The sequence below is a fragment of the Solanum pennellii genome, chromosome 12, assembly GCF_001406875.1.
Source record: "Solanum pennellii chromosome 12, SPENNV200".
Lineage (NCBI taxonomy): Eukaryota > Viridiplantae > Streptophyta > Magnoliopsida > Solanales > Solanaceae > Solanum > Solanum pennellii.
In genome coordinates, this window is record NC_028648.1 from 5,669,266 (window position 1) to 5,695,368 (window position 26,103).

General features: G+C 33.8%; 2 protein-coding genes across 2 annotated transcripts; one reads left to right on the forward strand and one right to left on the reverse strand.

The window, feature by feature from the left end:
* Positions 1-1,699: 1,699 nt before the first annotated feature.
* On the forward strand, positions 1,700-13,481 carry LOC107007446. The gene is made up of 12 exons (XM_015206074.2): positions 1,700-2,029; positions 3,055-3,119; positions 3,644-3,742; positions 4,168-4,300; positions 5,463-5,522; positions 6,607-6,666; positions 7,134-7,256; positions 9,495-9,566; positions 9,642-9,779; positions 10,124-10,279; positions 11,726-11,833; positions 13,219-13,481. The coding sequence occupies exons 1-12, from the start codon at positions 1,805-1,807 to the stop codon at positions 13,252-13,254; spliced, it is 1,275 nt and encodes a 424-aa protein (XP_015061560.1). The 5' UTR covers positions 1,700-1,804; the 3' UTR covers positions 13,255-13,481.
* Positions 13,482-14,450: 969 nt separating this feature from the next.
* On the reverse strand, positions 14,451-14,816 carry LOC107005973 (protein RALF-like 19). Its single transcript, XM_015204613.1, has one exon. The coding sequence runs from the start codon at positions 14,814-14,816 to the stop codon at positions 14,451-14,453; it is 366 nt and encodes a 121-aa protein (XP_015060099.1).
* Between the last annotated feature and the right edge of the window lie 11,287 nt (positions 14,817-26,103).

Here is a 26,103-nt window from a genome sequence, read left to right on the forward strand (position 1 = left end):
TTGAATTTACGAATAATCAAAGAATCAAAAAATGAATTAATTCCGTCGGATTTCTAGAATCTTTGATATTTATGTTTTCTTTTAGTTTATGCAATTTTGGTCTTATGTATAACCTTATTATAAAATAAATATTAATTACATTCGTTTAAAATATGAGTTTATTACTGATCAATTGACTCATGTTGTTAACCATAAGTATTTTTAGATTCTGTAGTATTAAAGTTATTCATCGATCGAGTAATTTTGATAGTTTATTTTAAACAAGTCATCAAATTATATAGTCAAGTTAGTATAATCGATTGCGGGTCATATCTTTCATAATTTTTTTTTTTACTCATTGAAGAATCTATATTCAAATTGGAAAAAAAAAGTTTATATCACAAGGATTAAACTCATTATTTCATAAACAATAAGAGATAATTCTACTAATCATACATGTTAAGCGTCTGTTAATTAATGTGATTAGCAAAAATTATAAAATTATGAAGAATTAAAAATAAGAATCACAATTTTAAATATCAGTTACGCTCGATATAAAATGTTCATCAGATATAAAATAAATTAAATATTAATCATATATAATCACTATATTTTTCGAGATCACCAATACACACTAATTTCTATTTATTCTTTTTTTACTTTTTTTCCATATATTCTTATTTGTGAGATATTGAAAATAATTATACCATTACACAAGATTAGCTATATCTCATACAATCAATGTCATGTAAAATTTAGGGCCCGTTTGGATGGGCTTAATAAAAGCAGCTTTAAAAAAATACTTTTGAAAGTGCTGAAACTTATTTTTAAAATAAGCAGTTATGTGTTTGGATAAAAGTGCTGAAGTTGCTATGCCAAACGTGAAAAGGGAAAAATGGAAGAAAGAGATGTTAGGGTTATGTGGGTAATTTGGAGATTGTATAAAAATATTAAAGGCAAAAAGATAAAAATGTGGTCAACTTAAAACAGCTTATAAGCTAAAAAAAAAAAGCATCCCTACCCCAGCTTTTAACTTTTGGCTTAAAATAAGTTTTTTTTTAACTTAAAATAAGTTATTTTGAATATTTCCAAACAGCTAAATAAGTCAAAAATCAGCTTTTAAGTCAGTTTGACCAGCTTTTAAGCTGAGCCAAACAGGCTCTTAGCTTCCCCAATATAGATAACTCTTACCTTATTATCATTCATATTAAAAATAAAAATAAAAAATTGCTAAAAATTTTGAAGTGAGAACTATTTTTTTTTAACTTTATAGTGAAATTGTATTAATAAAAATGTTCCATATGAAACTATATATAATTATTTCTACCTCATATTTTTTCAAAAAATTATTTTCACCACTTAATAATATAGTAAACCCTTTGGGTGATTCATTTTTTTTGAGCTTGAAACTTTCACGTTAGATGTCTCAAGTTCGAAACCCCTTGCCAACGAAAGTAAGGAATTTACCGTCGCACTAGACTTGCCTAGTGTGGGCTATATCGAAACCCCTTGCCAACGAAAGTAAGGAATTTGCCGTCGCACTAGACTTGCCTAGTGTGGGCTATATCTCATATGTGATTCGCGGTTGATTTGTAAGCTATTGCATAAAAATAGGATTTAACACTATCCGTATACGCAAACCCAAAAATAGCTATTGCGGATTTCCGTTTTCATTTTTTAAAAAAAAAATTAGTAGAAAATAAAAAATGGTACTCCCAAATCCTATCCCTACACAACTCAGCTTGAAATACGCCTATCTCCCTCTTTATCCTTTTTTTTCCATCTTCTTCTTCTTCTTCTTCTCAACTAGTTGAATGTTTGAGCAATGTCTCGAGGCACTGATCGGCTACTGAAGAATTTGAAGCAATTCACTGACCTTCAATACAAGTACTTCAGTAGCCGCTATGGACAGCAACTCATTGACATTTTCGAATTTCCAATAAAGCTTGTTCTTTCACCTATTACACTTGCTTATGACATTGCCGGCTCTGCTCCGAGAGGTTTCGGTGTACCTGAATTCATCTCTAAGCTGTCTTATTCGACCATCTTTGTAAGTTCACCGCACTTTCTTGTATGTAATTGGAGAAGTGTTACTTTCTGCTTTTTTTTTTAACTTAATGGTCGTTAAGTGTTTGTTTATATGTCACTGAGAGGATGTGAATGGGATAGTATGTTTGATAGAATTTCTGAACTGGGTGTTTGAATTTATGTTTATGTTTCACTGAAAAGGCCTCGAATGGGGAAGGTAATTGTCAGTGTTTTATGAACTGGGTCGTAAAGTGTTTGTTTATATGTTACTGAGAGACCATGAATGGGACAGTCTATTTGTTAGTATTTTTGAATTGGGTCTTCAAATGTATGTTCACGTGTCACTGAAAAGGCTTCGAATGGGGGATCGTTTTGCCGGTGTTTTATGGATATGAACTGGTTGTTAATTAAGTTGGAGAAGTGTAAATGTCACTGTAAGCTCATCGGAGTTTATTGTCCATTGCTGGAGAAGCATAATTGTCTGCATTTCTTCCTGGATTTGGTCTTTGTTCATATGTCACTAAGAGACCATGAATGGGACTGTCTAGTTGTTAAATTTCTGAATTGGGTCTTCCAATATATGTTCATGTTTCACTGAAAAGCCTTGAATGGGGGAACCAATTGTCAGTGTCTTATGACCTGGGCTTTAATTTAGTTGTTCATAAATCACTGGAAGCTCACCACACTTTCTCGTCCATAACTTGAGAAGCATTGTTGTCTGCATTTCTTCCTGATTTGGGTCTTATATGTTTGTTAATATGTCACTGAGAGACCATGAATGGAACAGTCTAGTTGTTAGAATTTCTGAACTGGGTATTCAATATATGTTCATGTTTCACTGGAAGGCCTCGACTGTGTCTTTGAATGTTTGTTCATATATCACTAGGATCCCATGAATAGGAAGTTTTTTTCAGCATTCCCTGGATTGAGTCTTCAAGTAATATGTAAGAGAGGTGATGACCGGAGATTAATACAAGGACTTTTAAGCTGAAAGTATTTGTTCAGTGAAGGTTTCTCCTAACAGAGATATTTGGTGTTTTACTGCAGGTGGTAGCTACTCTGGGTACTTATGACATTGCAATGGAGCTCGGAAAGAAGGTGATCAGCCAGAGGTGCCCTTATAGTCTTAGCTCATGTTTACTTTTGTTAGAATTTATATTCCTGAAGTTGAAAAGTCTTATATTAGAAATAATGAAATTGATAAATGGTCCATGTCAACAGTTTTGTTTTTTTGCTGATTTATGCACATGTGTGTAAAAGGGCATCGAAGATTTATAAAGGTCTCGGGCAACTCCATCCATTACCTTAAGGCATAGGTTTGGATGCTCACATTCTTTCATAGGTTTGGTTTGTCAATCCATATTTTACTTTAAATGGAGTATGAGCTTGATAGATATCAGATATTTGTCTTATAGATATCAGATATTTGTCTTCTGTGCTCATTGGTGGTCTCGATGTCCTTATGCACAAGCTGATGTGGTAATCACAAATTGAAGTTAAAGTCAGAGAGCATCTTATTTGTGCTTACTGAGGGGAAGCTGAAATGCTTGTCAAATTTATAGTCAACTGGCATGTCTTGATATGTAAGGTGATGACATGTGTAATTGAAAGAAGATGCTTGGTTCATTGACTGCAGGGACTGCCGGACATGCTGTGGGTGGCAGGCATTGCAGTGCACAATGTGCAAAGGATCAGGCAAAGTGCATTACCAAGTGAAGAACTACACATTGAAAAGGTAGGTAATCATTGATAAACTTGTGCTCTTGCTGTTAAAATGAACATCCTGTTCACATTTTATGTATTAATCCAATTTCTAGAACAACATTATGGTTTTTGTCATATTCTGAACTGCATACTCTTAAAAGATACACTGAAGTGCTTTCACCTTCTTCTTCTCCCACGTCCCATGTGACTGTTAAAACACATTCTAGTCTTCAGGTTTTTTAATTCAGATTCGGCAATCAAAGTGGCTCGTGTAATTGCTGTTGGTAGCTCAAAACATCACCATCATCATGTTGATGTACTGAGCCACCTTCTTCTTATTTTATGTTATTAATCATCATAGTTGTGAAAAATCATAAATTATTCTAGGGACATGAAGATAATGTCAAACACACTGAATATTTATGTCTATTTAAAGCTTCCAAACTACTGCTACAGGGGAGAAAAAGCCACAGCTGAATCCATTGCTGATGCGATAGCTGATAACAGAGCTGAGTTGGTGCACCTTCCTTCCACAGTGGACCTTCACTTGCCACTTCCATCTAAAGAATGTCCCAGTTGTGATGGATCGGTGAGAACTGTTTTGGCAATTTTTTCAATTTTCATAATATAGCTTCTTAAGGGCTGAAAATGAACTGAGTGAGTCATGCCAGTAGTTCTTTTGGCTTGAGAAACTATCCAAAATGCCAAGGTAAAGATATAGAGTTTCATTTGTTATGGAAAGCCAAGTTGAGAATAGGGCTTATTGAATAAGTAAAGCCAAGCCTAACCAGAAATCAACTTGGCTCATGTTATTTATGTGTCATGTATCTGTAGTTTCATTCAGTGTTGTCAAAGGCTCGCCTGAAGCGTGTTGAGACCTGAAGCGACGCACAAAACATGCTGAGCACTTTGCCTCGCTTAGTGGGCGCTTCAGTGTAGTGATTGAGGCTTCAAGGCATACTTGATACTTCTCCCTATCAATGAGTGTTATCCTGAAGAGGCAACATTACACAATTATTATTTACTTTATCTTAATTTCTTTTTCCATTGATTTGTTATTCATGCTTTAGAATTATTAGTCTTTGACTGCACATATATTATTGTATTTTTTTCTTTATGCTTAAATATCTGACTGACCTTAAAGCTTTTTTGTGCTTTTCGCCTTTGATAATACTGCCTTCATTTGATTTTAACTGTATCTTCCCATGCTTCTACCAGTTAATAGGTAATATTTGTTAGTTGATATGACTTTGAAGACGACTTAGAAGCACCTAAGTTCAATCACTTAGGTAAATAGGTTGAATCCTGCACAAGAACCCATAGCCCTAGCTCATGAAGATAGTTTTCCGATAATCTAGAACCAGATCTTTATGTGTAACCTGATTTGAGCTTTGATATCACCTCGATATGCATGATGGAACCTGAGTAGATTTGGAGCTCATCCTATTATCCAGTAATCTTGTTAAATAGAGGCTGTTTTGATACTATATCAATGAATTGGATGATGCATGATGCTTCCTTTTAGTCTAGTATGTTATGAGATAAGAACTGTATTTCTTTCTTGCACACACCAGCTTCATTATTTCCTTTAGTTGGATTTGTGTCAATTGTGTTAAATCTGGATGCAGTCATTATGCTTCACAAGATCTTTGATATCCACCTATGCCTAGTCTTAACTCTTAAGTAAGAACTGTTCAAACTTTTTGAAACTTAAGCAATGGCTGTTTCTAATGATACCACTTATTCTGCAGGGTGTGATGAAATGCCCGGAATGCAAAGACAAACTGCAAATAAAGATATCTGCAGATGATGTGAGTTCTATCCAGTCTTTCCTGTTCTTTGTTCCATTTTCTTTTTCTACTTTTTAAAAACCATTGAGATTTTCTTTTACATTATGCTAATATATTTACCATCGAGAGTTATTTCTAACATCATGCAAATATATTGGGTACTATATTAGAATCATAACGGCACCGACTTAGTGGTCAATGAAGTGAGTGCAAACTGCAAACCTTAGAGACCATAGTTCAAAGCCCCGTAGAGGCAAAAAACACGACATGCTCTTTTCCCATCTTCCCAAGCCTTGACAGGCAGAGTTACCCAATACATGTTCTTGTGAGAAAAATCCATCGGAATAGTTGAGGTGCACAAGCTGGCCCGGACGCCACCATTATAAACAAAAACAAAAAAGGAAGAAGAATTCTAGTGGCAGTGGATTTTGCTTCTCAATTTTTTTTTAAATGCAACTTCCTGATCTTTCATTTTCTTGTCATTTCATTGAAACAGTGTGTGATATTTTGATTATATTTTTGACACGCTTAGAATTCTAGTCATAACCCTTTCCTACTCCTGCTAAAACTTAGAGACTGTGAAAACCTGCAGCCTGTCACGAGGTCTGCTTCCATTAGTGAAGAGTTTTATCTTGGGAAACTATTTCATTTGTTCCGCTCATCCATTTCATCTACCTCTAGATAAAGTAAAAGTGTATGAACAAGAATTGGTATCTATGCTAAATTTCGTCACAGTTGATAGATGTTCATGTAAAAGGTTTCTATGGGCATAAATCTGTTCCACTATATTGATTAATGCCGTTAAAATGGAGTATGGAAAAATATTGGTATCTGCAAACAAGAGGAGGTAATCAGTAATGAGTCACAAAAACACATCCATGGGGAAAACCTAGAAATCTAGTGAACCAGGAATAGTTTTCTACACTCTGGAGTATGGTAAAGAGGAATGGCAAATAAAATGAACGCTAAATAATGTCCTTTTTTCCCATTTGTATTCTTGATGTCGTGAATTTTCATTCTAGGAAGAATTTTTTTTCCTCCTTTTCTTTCAGTTTTGATTTACCTTTAGTCATTCTCATGTCTGTGTAATCTTTCAATGCTACAGATTATGGAGCCTCCTTGGAAAGCTTATAATATCATGAGGAAGATGGATTATCCTTACGAGGCTAGTGCTTTGTCATCCCTGTTTCTGTTTTGTCACAATTAATACTGCTTACTGTAAATGTTCTTTTTTTCGCTGCATCTCATCCATCATTGCTTGATTTATATTTTTTTTTGTTCAATATCTCAAAGGATGAGAAGAAAGATTCACATGCTGTTGGGAAGTGGGAAAAGGATTTTCAAATAAAGAAGAATTGATTTCCTTCCTATTTTTTATGGAGAAAAAGGGTTCAAAGGAAATATGTTTCTTCTTTCTGGTTACTTTTCCTTTTATATGACAAGCTAAAGTTGGGAGAGAAAATACTCATTTTCTATTCATTGCCTACTTCCCAATAGATATTTGTGATCATCCTATTCACCAGATTGTCTTGCTTATAAGTGTGTGACTTCTCAAATATTTTCTATAGAAAAGTCAAGTATAGCCCCTTACAACTTTGCACTTTATCATTTTCCTCTTCTTTACTGTTACAGCATATTGTTGATAGTATGAAGGACCCCAGCATTGCTGCATTTTGGTTGCTTACCTTGCCTCAGATTGTGGGTGGATTTGAATATGATGATGATGTCAAGAAGAAGATTTGGTGGCAATATAAGGTTTACTTTTATCTTATGGTTGTCAAAGACTGCTTTTTTTTCCCTTGCTATTCATAATTGCTTTGTTATTTTGTGAATGTTGAGCATTTTACAGAGCCCATAACACATGCTTTAATATCTGTAAATTTTGAACTCTATTATTGCACACATTGAAACATGAAATAAAAAGAAGGGGCGAACTCTATATTAATCAGATAAATATGCTCACCCTATTTCAAGTGCACCAGAAACAAACTTGAACTGATTAGCAACCTATTTAACTTTGATTAATATGGAAGTTACTCACATCAGCAAAGGATGAGATGATAAAAATAAAGGAAGAAACTTACAATCAAATTCAACTTCCTAATGCCGCTCCTCCAGGTAGTGCATTAGAGAACTTCTAAGTAACCAATGTTATCCTGTCAAAATCCAAAGTATTCCTTTTTTATTTTTGTCTTCTGGCTTCCTATATCCCTGAAGCTAAAAAAGAGTTTGCAAGATTGAAGGGGATGACACCGAACTCATCTAACTGAATTTATACCAATTACTAATGAAAAATTTCAACACGCTTTATTGGTAGAATGAGGTTTGTGCACAAGTATACACAGGAAATTTCTGAACTTGCAATAGGATTGAAAGCTAAGTTGCGCGGACTCTTCACTTCCGATGCCGCACCCGTGTCAGATTCTCCAAAAATACACTACTTTTGGAGAATCCGATACACACCCGTTGACATTTTTGAAGGGTCCGAGTAACATAGATTGAAAGTAATCTATGGAATCTTCTCAAAATATCCAAGTTCAAGTCACGTGATTTGTTAAGGTTTCCTTTTTTAATGCTCAAAAGTAAATTTTGGAATCAGCTTAACATCAAGAGAGTTCATCATCTAGTTGATTGTGAATCTAGGACTTGTACATAGAGCTACATACCAATGCCCTGTGGTCAATGTATTCACTCCCTTGTAGTTTCTTTGGCAACCTTTCCCTTTTAGTTTGTTCCTATAAGAATGACAACTTTCTAAATTAGGAAATGATTGAAGTTGTACTTCCAATTTACCTTTAATGAGAAGATTTTATAGCCACACATGTTATGGAATTTTTAAAACCACAGGCTTCTAAAGCCTTAAAGCCACACAAATCTTAAATTTTGAGACATGGTTATGATCATCGGTCTCAAAAATCTTCTTTCTTAAAGTCAATTCCTATTCAAATTGCCACAAAAATTGGAATGGCGGGAGTTCAATTTTGTGCTGTTTGTTTTCAAAATGCTTCATATTCTTTTTCTTTCTGTGGAAACATGCTTCATCTAAGTTCACTCTGGTAAAAATTGAACAATGATATATTGGCAAGGAACAGCGGCTGAGCCACGTGTAAAGAAGGGAATTCAATTGAATCCCCTTCATCCAAAAATTAATCTATGCAATAGGATAAAAGCAATTTTCTGTATGTATATAACTTTTTGAATCCCTGTGAAAAAAAAGAGCTTCCAGTGTAGTGGAAAATGTAGATAAAAAATTATTTTTACATTTTTGACTCTTTGTTATAGTTCATGGCCCTGTCAATGTTAAAAAAAGAAGTCCATGCTTCATAATCATATATGTTCTATTCAGATGATTATTTTATCTCGAAATTCTTATGCAAAGATTAACTGTGGTAGAGTTTCAACCTAAGTCACCAGTAAGCCTTATCCTATTGCTGGGTTCGGATACAGGAAGTCAGGAACCCATTTGCTTTATTCAGCTTTATCTACAAACATCCGCCACTCGATGTCAAGTAACAGGTCTTTTATTGATGTCTCTGTTGTTTTTCTCATCCTCTTCCCTCCTTTTAAGGATTTATGTATCACAATTCCCTTCAATCTGCATAATCAAAGTTCTTTTAGCTATTGCGGAATCTCACAATACAAGTCTTGTACAATTGGCTGTGACGTTCAGAGAAAAGCCATTTCGACTGTTAAACTCATTGAAGAGATGACTTTTGAGTTTTCATCTATGATTATAATGAAGTTCTGAAGTTGTCTTCTTGTTGAGAAATTAACATTTTCACACGTAAAATATATTGATAAAAGACAACATATAGATCCAATAGATTCAAACTAAATTCATCGGCATCTGCTTTTATGAAAAATGACAGATGAAATAGATTGCCTTATTTATTTCATCTTTTACCTATTTGAGGGTTTCACACAGTCTGGAACTCTAGAACACTTGGAAGCAAGATTTCGCTGACAGCTTATGTAGTCGTGTTTGCATTCCAGGAATCTATGCGATATGATCAACTTCGAGATGTGGTGGCCAAGAGAAAACCTGGATGGGAGTATTTGCAAGAAGTATGACATTTTTTTTTGTGGTAAATATGTCTGAATAATATCCCGATCAACTTTCTTGACTAAATTATCTTACAGGCCTTGGTCTCTATTGATCCTGCCCGAGCAAGAGAAGATCCTATTATTGTGAAGAACATTCCTTACTTCAAGGCCAAGAAAACTCTGGAGGCAGAAGTCATGAAGCTTGACCCTCCGCCGCGTCCTCAAAATTGGGGGGTATGTTTTATCTTTACTAGAATTTTTTACTATTTCTAGTTACATTCTTGTTTAAATGCCCGCTATTTTCTGTATGGTTTATCTTGGAGTTATTGTGAATAACCATTGTACATTAGATGACTTGTTTTTCCGACAAAGTCCCCTTAGAAAAGCTAAAAAAGACGGGAAAGTTCTGCTTCTATCGGCTGTCTTAAGTGTGTATTAAAATTTCCTCCGCATCTTAAGTTCAAGTGATTAATTTGGAAGGTCAGCATGCTGTTGATTTGTCAGGAAGTTCTCTCTTGCTCTTCTATTGTTATTGTTATTTTTCTTGTATTCATATGGGGTAATACAACCATTTGCAGGAGTTGAACCTTCCATTAAACGCATCTTCTTGGAGTGAAAAGGACCTCAAAGACCCAAAAAAGCTCTATGAGATGACAGTTCTTCTTAATGCACAGAGAGAAATTTCTGAAAAGATGCTGGATGCCCAGTGGGAAGCGAAATGGAGAGAAGAAAAGGTTGGTCTATCAGAGATTTCTTTTCCTGAAATGTCAGTAGAGAGTATTGAGAATTTCTAACCAACCCCAACTTGTTTAAGACTAAGGCTTAGTTGCTGTTTGTCTAGATACGAAGAGGAAAAAAAATGTTGTATGGGTTTCTGATTATTTTTTAACCCTGTTCATCTGGACAAATTTGACCTTCTCCCTTAAACATGGACACTTTAGTTTCCCTCATGATTTTACTGATTAAACTGCTAGGATAGAATTTGATGTTCTTGTTCAATCACAGAAGCACGAAAAAAAAAACAAATTAGATGTATGGCTCCAGTTTCATAATAATAATTCAAAGATCCATAAATGTATGCCGCTTCTGAATTTTTTTTACCCTCTCTCTGCTTTGGTTTTTTGCTGGCTTTGTAAAGTATTACATAGTGACTTCACTGAAGTACAATTTTTCATTCTTGTGCCTGCTAGTTTGTGCTTTCAAGTTTGAACTGGTTAAGAATTTTCCTGATAATCAATACTCCTATTTTCTTTGCCTCAGATTGAATGACTTCATCTCCAGGAATGTAATATTTCTCCTATTCAATTTGTTTCTTGCTGAATGTAGAGAAGAAGTCTCTTAGTAGCTTACTCTTCTAGAAAATTATTCAAAAGTTTAAAGTGTGGCAAAGTCCAATACAACTTGTAGCGCGAAGTATTATGAAGTGGCACCTTAACTAAATGATATTCAAGCAAAAGTCTTGACTATCTCCTTCAAATTTATTACCTGTAATATGTACATTCTTGAACTTCGTGAAAACAATTTTAAGTGTGTTCTAGACATGAGTCTTCAAGAGGTGCATTGATAATGCTTAGTAATGTTTGCATTAATTATACATAGATTTCGTATGCTTTATTTGCTTTGGTGTATTAAAAATAGCATCATTGCATAAAAATATTTACTCACTAAAGAAACCCTTCACAATTATGTTCAAAAAGATGTAAAAAAGATTTTTAGGGGCAATAAGTCTTTAACTATGCTAATGCATGCATTAAAACCCCTTGCATTACTAATACCTAGAAATCCATGATATTAGTAATACACATCTTGATGTACAATAGAGTGTACATTAGTTATACATAGCATGAAAAAATATACCAAACAGGATATTACTAATACACAGAGTTAATGCATACATTACTTTTGCTAATACATTCTACCAAACGACCCCTTAAAGTTCTATCTCTGGAATGCAGATGACTGACAATACTGTATGTGTGGTACGGGTACCTTTCTCTGGCATCTGAAACATGTATCTTGATTCATATTTTTTTTGTGTAGATGGTGTCTACAATTTGATTGAACTAACAATTATTTCATATATTTTCCCGATATCTTTTTGTCGGACAAATAAACATCTATATTACTGATATTAGTTGCTGATATGTTCTCTCCTCTGTGGTTTCTTGTTCATATCTCAGCTTAACAAAATGTTGGAGGAGAAGGTACGACCATACATTCAGAATATCGACAATACTGTACTTCCTCAACCTATTGTTATGGAGTCAGAAAGGAATCAGGATCAAAAGGTACTTCTGCCTCTTTGAGAAATACTTTTTTTTTTTGAATCCTAAGTACTGAAAAACCATATTGACAAGAGTGAGATTAGATACAGAGTATGCCAAAAATTAATCAAACCTAAACGGTATCTACACATCTAGGATTGATTTTGTATCCCCAGAGTACAATTTAGTACACCAAAAGCAAAATAATATAATACAATTTTGCTTAATCTTTTGTACTGAATTGCACCTCTCCTCAAAACATCTAGCATTTCTTCCTTTCCAAATTGTCCACCATATACATGAAGGGATGATTTTGCATCTCTCCGATACCGGCTCCACCTCCAGCTTCCTCCCAGCCAAAAGAGTGTCAGTAATCTTGCTTGGCATTGCCCATGCTATGTCCCTACAATTGATGAAAATCTTCCATAGCTGATCTGTGATACTACATTGTAGGAACAAGTGATTTATTGTCTCAGCTTCATTTTCACATAAGAAAAATCTTGAGCATAGTAATATCATCCTCTTAATCAAATTCTCATGAGTTAGGACAGCTTCTTTAGCTAGAACCAAGTAAATTATAAAACATGCAAACTTTTAAGGAATCTCGGTCTTCTTCCAAGGCCAAAAAAAATTCATTGGTTCTATTTGATTCAACAACTTACACCCTGAGCTGACTTTATAAAGTCCTTTAGGGTGTCCATTCCAGCACAAACAATCTACACCTTCTTGCGCCGCTTGAAAGCTCTCTATTTATTTGAATAGTTCAACCACTTTTGGGATTTCCCAATCATGTATCCCTCTTCTGAATCTCATATCCATCCTTATTGATTCCACATCTCAGCTACTGTGTTGTGTTGATCTTGGGCTAGGTCAAAAAGATTTGGGAACAATTCTTGCAATGACCTTGTCTCTATCCATTTATCTTTCCAGAACCTGGTCCTAACTCCATTGTGCACTCCGATCATTGAGTATTTTTTAAGATAAGCTCACAAGGCTCTCATGGATCTCCACAAACTGACCTCATATGGACTGGTGACCTCCTTGGGTACCCAACAATCTTCTTCCCCATACTTCCTTTTTATGACACTACTCCATAGGGTCTGAGGCTCTTGTGCATATCTCCATAGCCATTTCATCTTCAGGGCTCTGCACTGGTGTTACAGATTCCTGATGCCAACCCCACCAGCGAAACCTATTGCCAGTGAAAGCAAGATGTTTGCCTTCTGGGTATAGCTCATTGCACTGGGCTTGCATAGAGCAAGTTACCTCTCCTGTGTGATTTGTGAGTTATTGCATGTGAGGGGTTTTTTACTCTGTATGAACCCAAATTAATTGTGCACTTCACTTGTAGCCTTTTGTTTCAAGCCCCCTTATCAAGCAGTCACTTAAAGAATATATATTATGTGCAGAGAAAGCATGGACGAAGGAGATGGTGGTTGTTTTGATTGTATTTGCTTAGCCAGTACAATTGCTACTTCACTCATGAGAAATCTAATGCTTATAGCTACTTTTTTTTTTGTAGACCCCCCCACCCCCCAACCCAAACCCAAAAAAAGAATTCCTATTTACCTTATGTTATTATTAAAATTCAACAAGTGATTGATGAGACTCAATTCACACTTTGTTTTTGCTGTTGTTTTTAAGTGGAAAAACATAGACGGCTTTCAAAGTAGGCTAGTATTTTCATTCGATGGAATGGCTAAGAGACCCTTATACTTGTTTCGATTTGTCATCCTGATCCTTCTATTCCAACAAGTTTCATCTAGACTAGTGGTGGTAAATTGACAGGTTGAGTCAAATTTTAGCAGGTTGAAAATGGGTCAATATATTTAACTTATGAATACCATAATATGGGTTTGAATCATATTTTATTAAGGTAAAAAATCACTCATTCAACCCATTAAAATATAGGTGGATTGAGCGGATTACCAAAATATAGATTCATTTTACCGACACTAATTAGACAATTACGTATAAATATTATTTAGGTGATCATCTACAAATCATGAAGTAGCTAAGCTTGGTAGGCGATAAGGTGAACCTTAATTAATTTTAGTCCATTATTAACAATTAATGGAAAATTATCAGAGAAATCCTAAATTCAGTCTAATAGACACAAAATGCAGAAAATATGTTCACTCTTGAAATACACTACAAACCTGTTGAAATGCTGAAAATACACAAATTTTTGTATAATTATTTTTTTTTTAGTTTATATTGTACGATTTTTTCCATTACTGATCGATCTAATAGTCTATGAAGCACACACATAATAAATTATATAAGATGTACAAAATTGAAAATAATCGAAAGGAAAACAAAGTAAAAATGACAATCTGTAATTTATTTCACCATATACTTAAATTACAAAAATCATATTCAATGATGGTATACAGTATAGTTTAAACAACAGAAAGGGAAATAAAAAAACTTATAAAAAGTTAATTTATTTCCTTTGTTGGTAATCTTCTTAATATATCATTCTCTACGAATTTAGTTAAAACAAAAATATATATAGTAGTTTATCAAAAAAAAGAAGTTACCAATTCATGTTTTTCTAAATATATTTTTATCGTTAACGCATGCATGCATGGAATATTAATATTAATATTCGATGCATGCATTTATACGTTAATTAATTTTAACTATTTGTGCGTCCACAACCAGTAATTCTTTGACAACCACGTCTATAAGGATTAATTTTTGACATACGATTACATTGATAATAAGACGCACCGCGTTGATCGCATGGAATATTATTTGCCCTCAACGCTCTATAACCGATGTGATCGCGCTCATCGAGTGTTCTACGGGCTGATTCGGATGGCATCATCATCTCTTCATCCTCAAACAACATGTCTCCAACATGTCCAATGTTGTTGTCATTGCTCCCTTGAACATTAAAGGCCATGGTGGTAGAGTCTAAGTGTGAGAACGATGACTCTGCTACCATGGCCATAGCTAGGGTTAATAGGAGCACGACCGCCAATCTTGACCTAGTAGCCATCTTTTAGGTCGGATTGTAATGGAACAATGTGGGTGAGCGCGAGGTAAAGAGGTGTGAAATCAACTCGACTTTTGTTTTTCTATGATCTCCTTTCCTTTTGAGGTGAAAGATGAGGAAAGGAAGAGTGAAGGTAAAGAGGAAAGAGGGTGAAGTTTAATGTTGTAGCATGATGAGTGTTTTAAGTTACAAACTTGTGGTTTGGGAATTTTTTGTGATGTAGAGTAAATCACGTAAGTATAAAGAGGTGGCAAATGTGCTAAGTATGGGCTAAATGATAAATCAACGGACGGTCTTGGTTCTATTTGAAAATATCTATTAAATATTCATAATTGGAGAAATCTAGACAAAATATATACTCATTTTTTTTTTACCTTAGGATATAATTTGAGTGCATTAATGTTACTTTTATCATAATTAAGCTTCATTGGACTATACTATCATTTCAATTAAATAATTGTATGAAGAATCTACAAAATTATTAACATAATATAAATGATGCACCACATATCTTTGAACTACTACAAGGATTATATTACCTAGTATATATTTTCTCTCTTGAAATATATTTCTATGAATGTTAAATCTTTGTGCTAAATCTTGTTTACAAGTAAATATTTATAGATGTTTAAGTAAATTACTTAATACATTATAAATTTTGAGTGAAAAGATATCAAATTCACGTGAATTCATAAATTACACTGTAAATTCTGATCAACAAAACTATAGATCGTATATCATGTTGTCCATCTTTTCTAGGTTTTCTTTTACTTTTTTTCTTTTTTACATAGCACATGATGTGTTCATTATTTTTGCCATAGGTAAAAGCTCATGGATTGACCCCCATTTTCCTATTAAACCATTTTCTTTTAACAAATATAGAACATGACATTTAAAATGATAAATGCGTCTCTTTGTTTATTGTTCTATCAATTTCGTATAAGTAATATTGGAGCCAAAAAAAAGGAAGTACATAACAAGCTAAGGATCTAATTTTCTTAATCTCACATGTGATGATTTGAACATATTTTTATAAGCATTATTTCATTTATTTTATGCTTTAATATTTGATTCTTACTTCTTCTACTTAATTTCTCCTTTTTTGTGAATTATGAATCCTTATTTATCGTTGTAAAAAGTGGTGATGTAGTTGTATGGTTTGATCAAACACATTGATTCAGTGACAAGCTTCAATTTGATTGGTCAGAACATGTCATTTGTACACTTGAAACGATTTCATTGGTTCATTTATTTGATCGAGAGTATCACATCATTTGACATATGATATGATTTCAACAGCGTATTAATTTAAACTTTGATTACCACTCTATTTTGATATGATTTCAATGTCTTATCTGATTTGGATTACCACTTCATTTGACACGTGATATAATTTTAATGATTCATTTAATTGAATATTATCTAACACGTGACATAAATTTAGACTTTAAAATCGACTGATAGCTATTTGGATTTTAGACAAATAAAGTGGGCTCATCTTTTGTAAAATGGACTAGCCCAATATATTTGAGATTACACAATGAATGCAATTATATTAGGTAAAAAACTCACTTAGTACTTAAAAAATATATATATATAATGACAAACTATTAATTTAAATTAAATGATATAATTACATTTTGATTGAATTGTGCTATGTAACAAATTGTTTGTCAGTCGTTTCTTTCTCTCAAACTCTCGCTCGCCATCCTTGCTCTCTCGCTTGCTCCCTTTGTCGTTGCCTCTCTAGCTTTATACAATCAGAAATGTATAAATTGCATTTCTGTTTGTATAAAGCGAGAGAAAATTGTATATACACATGCAAATACATATATTTTCGTCTTATACACTTATAATTATACAATACAAATATTCCCCTGCCAGTTCTCTTTTGTTTTTCTCTCTTTCTCGCTTTATACAAACACAAATTATACAAAATACGACGTATAATTTATGTTTGTATAAAGCAAGAGAGAGAGAGAGAGAGAGAGAGAGCGATATTTGATATACAAACGTTTTATTTCGATTCAATTTTATAAAAATTTAAACTTTATACAGATAACAAAAACATGAAATTGAATTAAGAGGATGCCAACGATTTATACAAACGAGAAACTGACAACCATTTATACAAATGGCGTGTCAACGTAATTATACAAATCTGAAAGAGGAGCCAACGATTATACAATTGCTTCTTTTGTATATATGTATAGCGAAATAGCTTAGTCATAGCATGTTTGCAATGGAGCGCAATTATACAAACTTTTTTATAACATACAAATATGAATTTTGTGTTTGCTATATGTGAAAGTTGCTCTAAAGAAAAAGGAAAACTATTTACAAGCGTCTACCTTTCTTATTCATACCTCTTGTTTTTAACTATTACTTTTTTTGATACCATAAAAGTATATATATTTATATACACACACACTCTGATGTTATCAAAGAGAAAGATGCAACGTTTAAGTGAAAACACTATTTAATTATTTCTTAATATTTTCTGATGACATCGAGGAGAAAGATGAAACGTTTCAGTGTAAAGACTGCTCAATTACTACTTAATACTACCAGAATTACAAATATCATCATATAGATACCATCAAAGTATATATAATACGATGATATCAACAGTGGTTCAGTGAATAGCACAACGGTCATTTACATTCATGTAATTATTTTGGATTGTGGTTTCAATCACCACTAATGTATTGGGTTTTGTCCAATTCATATAGTTTTTCAATTATATTTTTACATGGATGTTGTGATCTTTTATCACATTTCAAACTATTTGAGTTGGGAATGAATATTAAACCCTACAAATTAATATCTTTTCAATCTCAAGAACCCAAATATATCTCTCGTACTATCATTATTGTTAAAGATCAAATAAAAATAATAAATTTATTTTTATAATAACACATACACACACAATTATTTAATTTGCCGACAATAAGAACTTTTAAATTTGGCCAAGTTGTCAATTGTCGATGTTAAACAATTAGTCAGCAGTCAACATTTTCTATCGTCCCTACTTCCAAATTTAATGCATATACACGTTGAACTTAAACTTAGTAGGCACGTAAAGACATTGAGCATAGTCGACAAAATTAGATATGAAATTATAACTCGTTTAATTTATTTAAGTTTAAGTTGATTAAAATATCTTGTTTAGTTCGTTCAGTTCGATTAAAATATATAAATCGATCCAAAAAATATTAAATTTTATTAAATTCACAAAATCTGCGTTGGCACAACAAAACAGAAATGGACGAGGAAAAGAAAAACCGTGTGGCTGAGGCTTGTGGGTGGAAAGTTCTACTTTAAGGTTTGGGATATTTTCTTCTTGTGAACTAACCAATGCCACATATTTGAGAAAATGAATTAGTTTCATATGCTATTTTTTGCTTTCTTAATTTGTATTGGAATTTGATTAATTCGAATTCTTAATACATAGGGCTTCATTTCGTATGAAAGTATTTCGTATAAGGAGTTTTGTCATACTTCAGTCTCAAACCTAAGACCTCTAATTAAGAAAACAACAGTCTCATATATTGTAATACATTATTTGGTGGGTTTTATGTTCTTTTTCTTTACGAAAGCTTTTCATCTTCAACTATTATGATGGCTTTTGCAAATAACAACTCTATCTATTTCACAAAGAATAACCTGGTTTGATTTGACATGGAGTTTAATAGTGTAAAAAGTACTTTCTGAATCTTGTGGTCTTAAACATGCGGCATGTCACGTGGAAAGCTGAAATTAAAATAAAAAAAATTTGAGGTCATTCTTTTTAAAACAGACTAAAAAGAAAAAGAGATCATTCTTTGATAAAACTAGCCTAGTTAGTTAGTAGCTTAAGTAGTGAGTTAGTTACTAATTAGCTAGTTAGTTATAGTTAGTTAAAGTTAGTTAGAAGTCACATTTTCGACACTTTGTTAATTTGTTTAATCTGTTAGTTTGTTGTTCATTGTTGTGTATATATACACACACATTACATTGATCAAGATATGATAACAATTCTAAAGAAACTTCTTCTTCTTCTTCTTCGTTTGTCACTGTCAATGGCTCAACCTCCATTAATGGAGGAATGAGATGTTTCCCAGCTTACATGCTGGTTTTGTCATGGTATCAGAGCAAGGTTGCTCACACTAGATCTCTTGATCTAGCTATTAATCAATTCATTGATTTCTCTTGTTCAAGTCGATCCCTTGATTGGATCTCTTTGTTTTCATTTCTTTGCCTGCTTCTTGTTAATTCGTCAGCTTCCATTTGTTACATTCTGTTTTTTGTAAAGCTATTTCCATGGGTGATACTTCAACTGATGCGAACAACAATAACTCTTTGAAACGACCAGATTTCAACAGTCCTTTCTATCTACATCCATCTGAGAATGCTGCTTCTACTTTGCTTCCTGTGGTGTTTGATGGAACTAGCTATAGATCATGGAGACGAGCAGTTCTCAGAGTTTTGTCTGTTAAGAGCAAAACTGGATTTATTAATGGTAAGATAGTGAAGCCAAGCTTTACAGATCCATCATTCATGCAGTGGGAAAGATGTGATGATATGGTGACATCTTGGATCCTAAATTCCCTCTCCCCAGAGTTGCGAGATAGCCTACAGTATGTGATTAATGCTAAGGAATTGTGGGAGGAATTGGAAGATCGATATGATCAGACTAATGGATGCAAATTGTATCAATTGCAAAAGGAAATAAATGATTTGGTACAAGGTGTTTTAGATGTCACTGGTTATTATACAAAAATGAAGAGATTATGGGAGGAGATGAGTGCAATTGATGTAAACTCACAGTGTAGTTGTGTGTGTACTTGTGGAGGAAAGGTGAAAATGTATAAGGCTGAGCAAGATAGAAGGCTCATACACTTTCTAATGGGGCTAAATGAAATGTATACTGCTGTGCGAGGGAACATTCTTATGATGTCCACTTTACCTACAATGGCACAAGCATTTGCTATTCTATCACAGCAAGAAAGCCAAAGGGAAATGAAGCCTATAAACCATATGGCTTTGGAGTCTACCTCACTGAATGCCTCTGTGTCATCTCAAAATAATGCAACTAATTCTAGTTCTTACAGAGGAAGTACAAGTAGGGGTAATGGGAACTATAACAACACTGCTTACAACAACAATAATGCTTTTAGAGGGAGTTCTAATACTGGAAATAGATCAAACATGTTTTGTGACTATTTCAAACGATCTGGACATGTCAAAGACAGGTGCTACAAACTCCATGGTTACCCAACCAACACAAGCAATCCAAGAGGAAGAGGCAAAGGATCTGCAGCAAATGTACACACTTCTGAAGGTGATAGTAGTCAATGTGAAGAGAATTTTGAGCAGGGAAAACAAGTACCAGTGAATTTGTCAAAGGGCCAATATGAACAATTACTCAATCTACTTGGAACTTTGCATGTTGGGAATGAATCTGATTACTCAAACAATATGTCAAGTGGAGCTGCAAGCCTAGCAGGTATACTTGCTTGATACTCTTCAATCAGTAAGATAGGTGATTTGTCATGTAAATGTGATAAATTGACTGCTGGCTCTTGGATCATTGATTCAGGAGCATCTCATCATATGACTTTCACAAAAGACAATCTCACAAACCTTAAGACTCTACCATATCCCTTCCTAATCACCTTACCAAATGGATACAAAGTTAAAGTGACTGAATTTGGTGATGTGTGTTTGAATTCAACATTAATTCTGTATAAAGTGTTGTACATACCTAGCTTCAAGTTCAACTTAATATCAGTCTATTGTTTAGCTAATCAACTCAAAGGAGTAGTCCGTTTTAACAATGGTTCTTGTTTACTGCAGGGCCTTTCTCTGAAGAGCCCTCTGGCACTTGGTAAGGCAAAGAATGGTTTGTATTTCTTTTGTCCAAAGTGTCACATTCTATCTACAAATGATAATACTACTTCTCATCAAAAGTGTCAATCTATTTCTCTTCTTAACTACTGTAAAAGGTCTTCATTACCATGTATAAAACCTTCTCATACAATCAATAAAGAAGCCTGTTCTATTGATCATATTTCAAGTTCAGCTGCTAATCTTTCTGTCAGTCAAGGCAATGAATTCTTATGGCATGCTAGATTAGGACATGTACCTTTTGTAAAAATGAAAAATATATCTACTATTCCTTTAAAGTTTTCTAACAAGCAACCTTTTACATGCACAATTTGTCCAATGGCTAGACAAACTAGAATGCCATTTGCAGAAAGTGTCACTGCAACTAGTTCAATATTTGAACTATTGCATGTTGATTTATGGGGACCCTATAATGTACAAACACATGATGGATATCACTACTTCTTAACTATGGTAGATGACTACAGTAGAGCCACTTGGACACAGCTTCTTAGGTGTAAAAGTAATGCTCTACATACTATAAAAGCTTTCATATCTTTAATAGAAAATCAATTTCATACTAAATTAAAAACCATCAGGTCTGATAATGGCTTAGAATTCTCAAGTTCTGAGGCAACATGTTTCTTCCAAGAGAAAGGCATAATACATCAGAAAACATGTCCTTACACACCACAACAAAATGGAGTAGTAGAAAGGAAACACAAATACCTTCTTGAGACAGCAAGAGCACTGTTATTTCAATCAAAAATGCCTATGAGATATTGGGGAGAATGTGTGCTGACTGCCACTTATTTGATTAATAGATTGCCTACTAAACTACTTCAAGGAAAATCCATATGAACTGTTGTATAAAAAGAAACCAGTCTATTCACATCTTAGAAATTTTGGATGCCTTTGCTTTCCAACTACTTTAAAGACTCATAAAGACAAATTTGAACCAAGGGCTGTGCCTCACATTTTCATTGGATATCCCTTTAATACAAAAGGGTACAAGGTCTTAAATTTGGCTACCAAGAGAATTCATGTGTCTAGAGATGTTCTTTTCTATGAAACTGTTCTTCCTTTTGTTATTGCTCCTACTGGTTCCAGCTTTAATTCTGTATTACATCTAGTTGTTCATTACTCTGATAAGTTGCCTTGCATGTCTAGTAAAACAACTACTTCTATTAATGATGAAATGTTGAATTTCCACACACTGGATGAAGTCACTTATGATCAAGATTCTACATTTGAAAATACACCTACAACTGAATCTACAACATCTTCTATTGAACCAAATCTACCTGTTCTTACACCTATAACTGAATCCACAGCATCTCCTATAGAATCAAATGTGCCTGTCCTTGATAGTGCATCCCTTACACCTAGAAGAACAACCAGATCTTGTCATCCTCTAAGGTACTTAAAAGACTACACCTATTCATTACCTAAGCTACAATCCTCTTCACCTATAAATAATACTACTGATACTCAACAGTCACTCATATCATTCACAAATCACCCTGATCATGTCTGTTTCTCCACACTTTGTTCTGAGAGTCAGCAGTTGATTCATAATGTTTCACATGATATTGAACCCACATCTTATGAAGAGGCAATCCTGAACCCAGCCTGGCAAGCAGCAATGAAACAAGAATTTGATGCATTGTATGCTAATAACACTTGGGAACTAGTTAAGATGCCAAAGGAAAAGAATGCTATTGGATGTAAATGGGTGTATAAGATCAAGCATAAGGCAGATGGGAGTATAGAAAGGTACAAGGCTAGACTAGTGGTGAAAGGATACACTCAACAAGCTGGGATAGACTACAATGAAACTTTCTCACCTGTGGTAAAAATGACTACAGTCAGAACACTCATTTCACTGGCAGTTAAGAAAGGTTGGAACTTGTATCAGTTGGATGTTAATAATGCCTTCCTACATGGTGATTTGAATGAAGAGATGCATATGGCTTTACCCCCAGGATTAGTAGTGGATAGTAATGACATGGTTTGCAAGTTAAAGAAGTCTCTATATGGTTTAAAACAAGCTAGTAGACAATGGTATGAGAAGCTGGCCACCAGCCTTTGTTCAAAAGGTTACATTCATTCAGATAGTGATTACTCACTGTTTTACAAGAAAGATGGCAAATCTTTAGTGTTTGTGGCTGTATATGTTGATGACATCATTTTAACTGGCACTGATATAAAGGAGATTGAGTCTTTGAAGTTCTTCTTGCATGAGAAATTCAGAATAAAAGACTTAGGCAGATTACACTATTTTCTTGGATTAGAGATATTGTACAAACAGGATGGTGTTCTCATTTCACAAAGAAAGTTCACTCTTGATCTTTTGAAGGAATTTGATTCTATGCATTACAAGTCTACCACTTCACCATTGGATCCTACTGAAAAACTGAGGCTCACAGAAGGTAAACTACTATCAGATCCTACTTATTACAGAAAACTAGTGGGAAAGCTTAATTTTCTTGCTAATACAAGATTGGATATAGCATACAGTGTCCAGCATCTTAGCCAATTCATGCAATCTCCTAGAGAACCTCATCTAAAGGCAGCTTATCATGTGCTCAGGTATCTACAACATGATCCTACTCTGGGAGTTTTTATCAATGATAAGCCTGATGTCACTATTAGTGCTTATTGTGACTCAGATTGGGCTTCTTGTCCTGATTCAAGGAAGTCTGTGAGTGGTTATTTGGTTCTCATGGGAGATAGTCCTATCAGCTGGAAATCTAAGAAGCAACCCACAGTGTCACTATCCTCAGCAGAAGCAGAATACAGAGCTATAAGACAAGTGGTGGGAGAAGTAGTGTGGCTGGAAAGGTTACTTGGTGAACTCTCAATGACAGTGTCCTTACTAATACATGTGTTTTGTGACAGCCAAGCAGCAGTACACATTGCTAGGAATCCAATATTTCATGAACGAACTAAGCACATAGAAGTTGATTGCCATTTCGTCAGGACAAAGCTACAAGAAGGGCTGATTACACTCCAATACATTCCAACAGATTCTCAGCTAGCTGATGTCTTCACTAAGGATTTAACTGGGGTCAAACATACTAGTTTGTTGAGCAAGTTGTCTGTAAATAGCTTACTTCCAACTTGAGGAGGGGTGATAAAACTAGCCTAGTTAGTTAGTAGCTTAAGTAGTGAGATAGTTACTAATTAGCTAGTTAGTTATAGTTAGTTAAAGTTAGTTAGAAGTCACATTTTCTACACTTTGTTAATTTGTTTAATCTGTTAGTTTGTTGTTCATTGTTGTGTATATATACACACACATTACATTGATCAAGATATGATAACAATTCTAAAGAAACTTCTTCTTCTTCTTCTTCGTTTGTCACTGTCAATGGCTCAACCTCCATTAATGGAGGAATGAGATGTTTCCCAGCTTACATGCTGGTTTTGTCATTCTTTTTTAAAATATCGAGTTTATTAGTAAACAATAATGTTAATTACTAATTAGTACAATATCACATCAGCATTCTAGTTCTAGTAAATTTGTTTTCTTCTATGATTTTCCGATATATTTTGAGGATGTCTAGATAACTTATTTTTAGGTGCTTTTGATTTTTTAACACATGTTAACGTTCGGAGGTAATTCACAAAGACACACCTAATAAGCTGGGGGAGCAATATGTATGACCTCACCATGATTCACGTCATTTTGGGCATTTAGAAGCCATTTATTAGGAATAAAGCGATTTTCTTCAATTTTTCATGTATAATAGCTCATAAATAATTTGGTGAAAAGGTTTTCGAGCGATTCATTTGAAAATAATTTACGACACCCTCCATAATGAGTTAGGGCAGAAGTACGTGTGGTCTTACACACGCAACGCTCTGTAATGGGTTCGGGAGAAATACTTATGGATTAATACACACGAAAATCCAAGAAATCACGTAATTCCTCAAAGTTGGCCCTTAAATGAAAAAATATGTCTTAAAAATTATAGATTATACTCAACGCTTCCCAACTCATTACGGAGGTTCTCATAAAGTTTTTAGAGAAAAGCCTAATTCCGAGCGCCAGAAGACGTCAACATCCATGGGCTAATACACACAAAAAAAAATCAAGAAAATCGCATAATTTCTCAAAGTTGGCCCCTACACGAAAAAATATGTCTTTAAAATGGTGGGACTATACATAATGCTCCTCCAACTGCCTTGAAAGGCTTTCATAAATGTTCCACAAAGAAATCATCCAAAATCATATCACAAAAATATTCATGGGTTACCACACACCAAAAATTGAGACTCACCTAATTCCTGTAAATTAACCCCAAAGTGCCAAAAATAACTCTAAAAATGGTAAGATTGTACGTACTGCTCCCAAACTCTTTATAGAAGGTTCTATATTAGATTTTTCAAATAAATAATTTGAAAGTCATATAACAAAAATATTCATAGGTAACACACATAAAACCTGAGAAAATCATTCAATTAATTCATGTAAATTAGTTCTTAAATGCCCAAAATGGAATATGAAAAATGGTGAGACTTGCGTACCACTCCATCACCTCCGTCGGGAACATACCATAAAGGTTTTGCAAAAAATTCATGTGGAGATCATATCACCACAATATTCAAGGACCAACACACACGAAAAAACTTAGAAAATCACCTATTTGCGGTAAATTATCCCCTTAAATGTCAAAAAATCTATTAAAAAAATTTAGAAAGATTGTATGTACTGCTCCCCTAACTCCCTATGAAGGATACCGTAAAGGTTTCACTAAACAAAAAACTGAAAAAATCACCCAATTCCTTAGTTCAAACATGTCTTAAAAAATTCATTTCATAATTAATTTATTATTTTAGAGGTCATTATCTTAAAAGATCTAGAATTTTCAAATCCTGACTCTGCCTCTATCTCTAAACACTTATTTTCACCTAATTTTTTTTATCAAACACATAATCAAGAAACTTACTCACAACATGCCTCAAACATAATGAACCATTTTTGTCATTTTGTTTACATATATACAAGCATTCTCCCTTTCATATAGGGACCTCTTGTTGATTGATGCATCTCATTGTTGTTTTTTTTGTGTTATGGATGAATGAATAGTGTATGACATTTCAAATAGGAAGGAACACGTCAAAGGGTATCATTTATGACAAGTCGGCAAGTCGAGACGCCCTATACGCATACACTCGTTTGATCGAAAATAAATTATTTAATGTTGAATTATTTTAGAATTAATTATTCAAAAAATTGGAATTTCATTGTTGATATAAAATTAAAAATAATATTATAATTGTAAAATACTAATTTCAAAATAAATTATTCAATAATTTTATCTTAATAAAATGTGGAATAGATTTATTCCAAAACTAATTTCGAGATTAGTTATTTTTGTTTATATTTGTCCACTTGTAAAGTTGATGTTAGTAACTC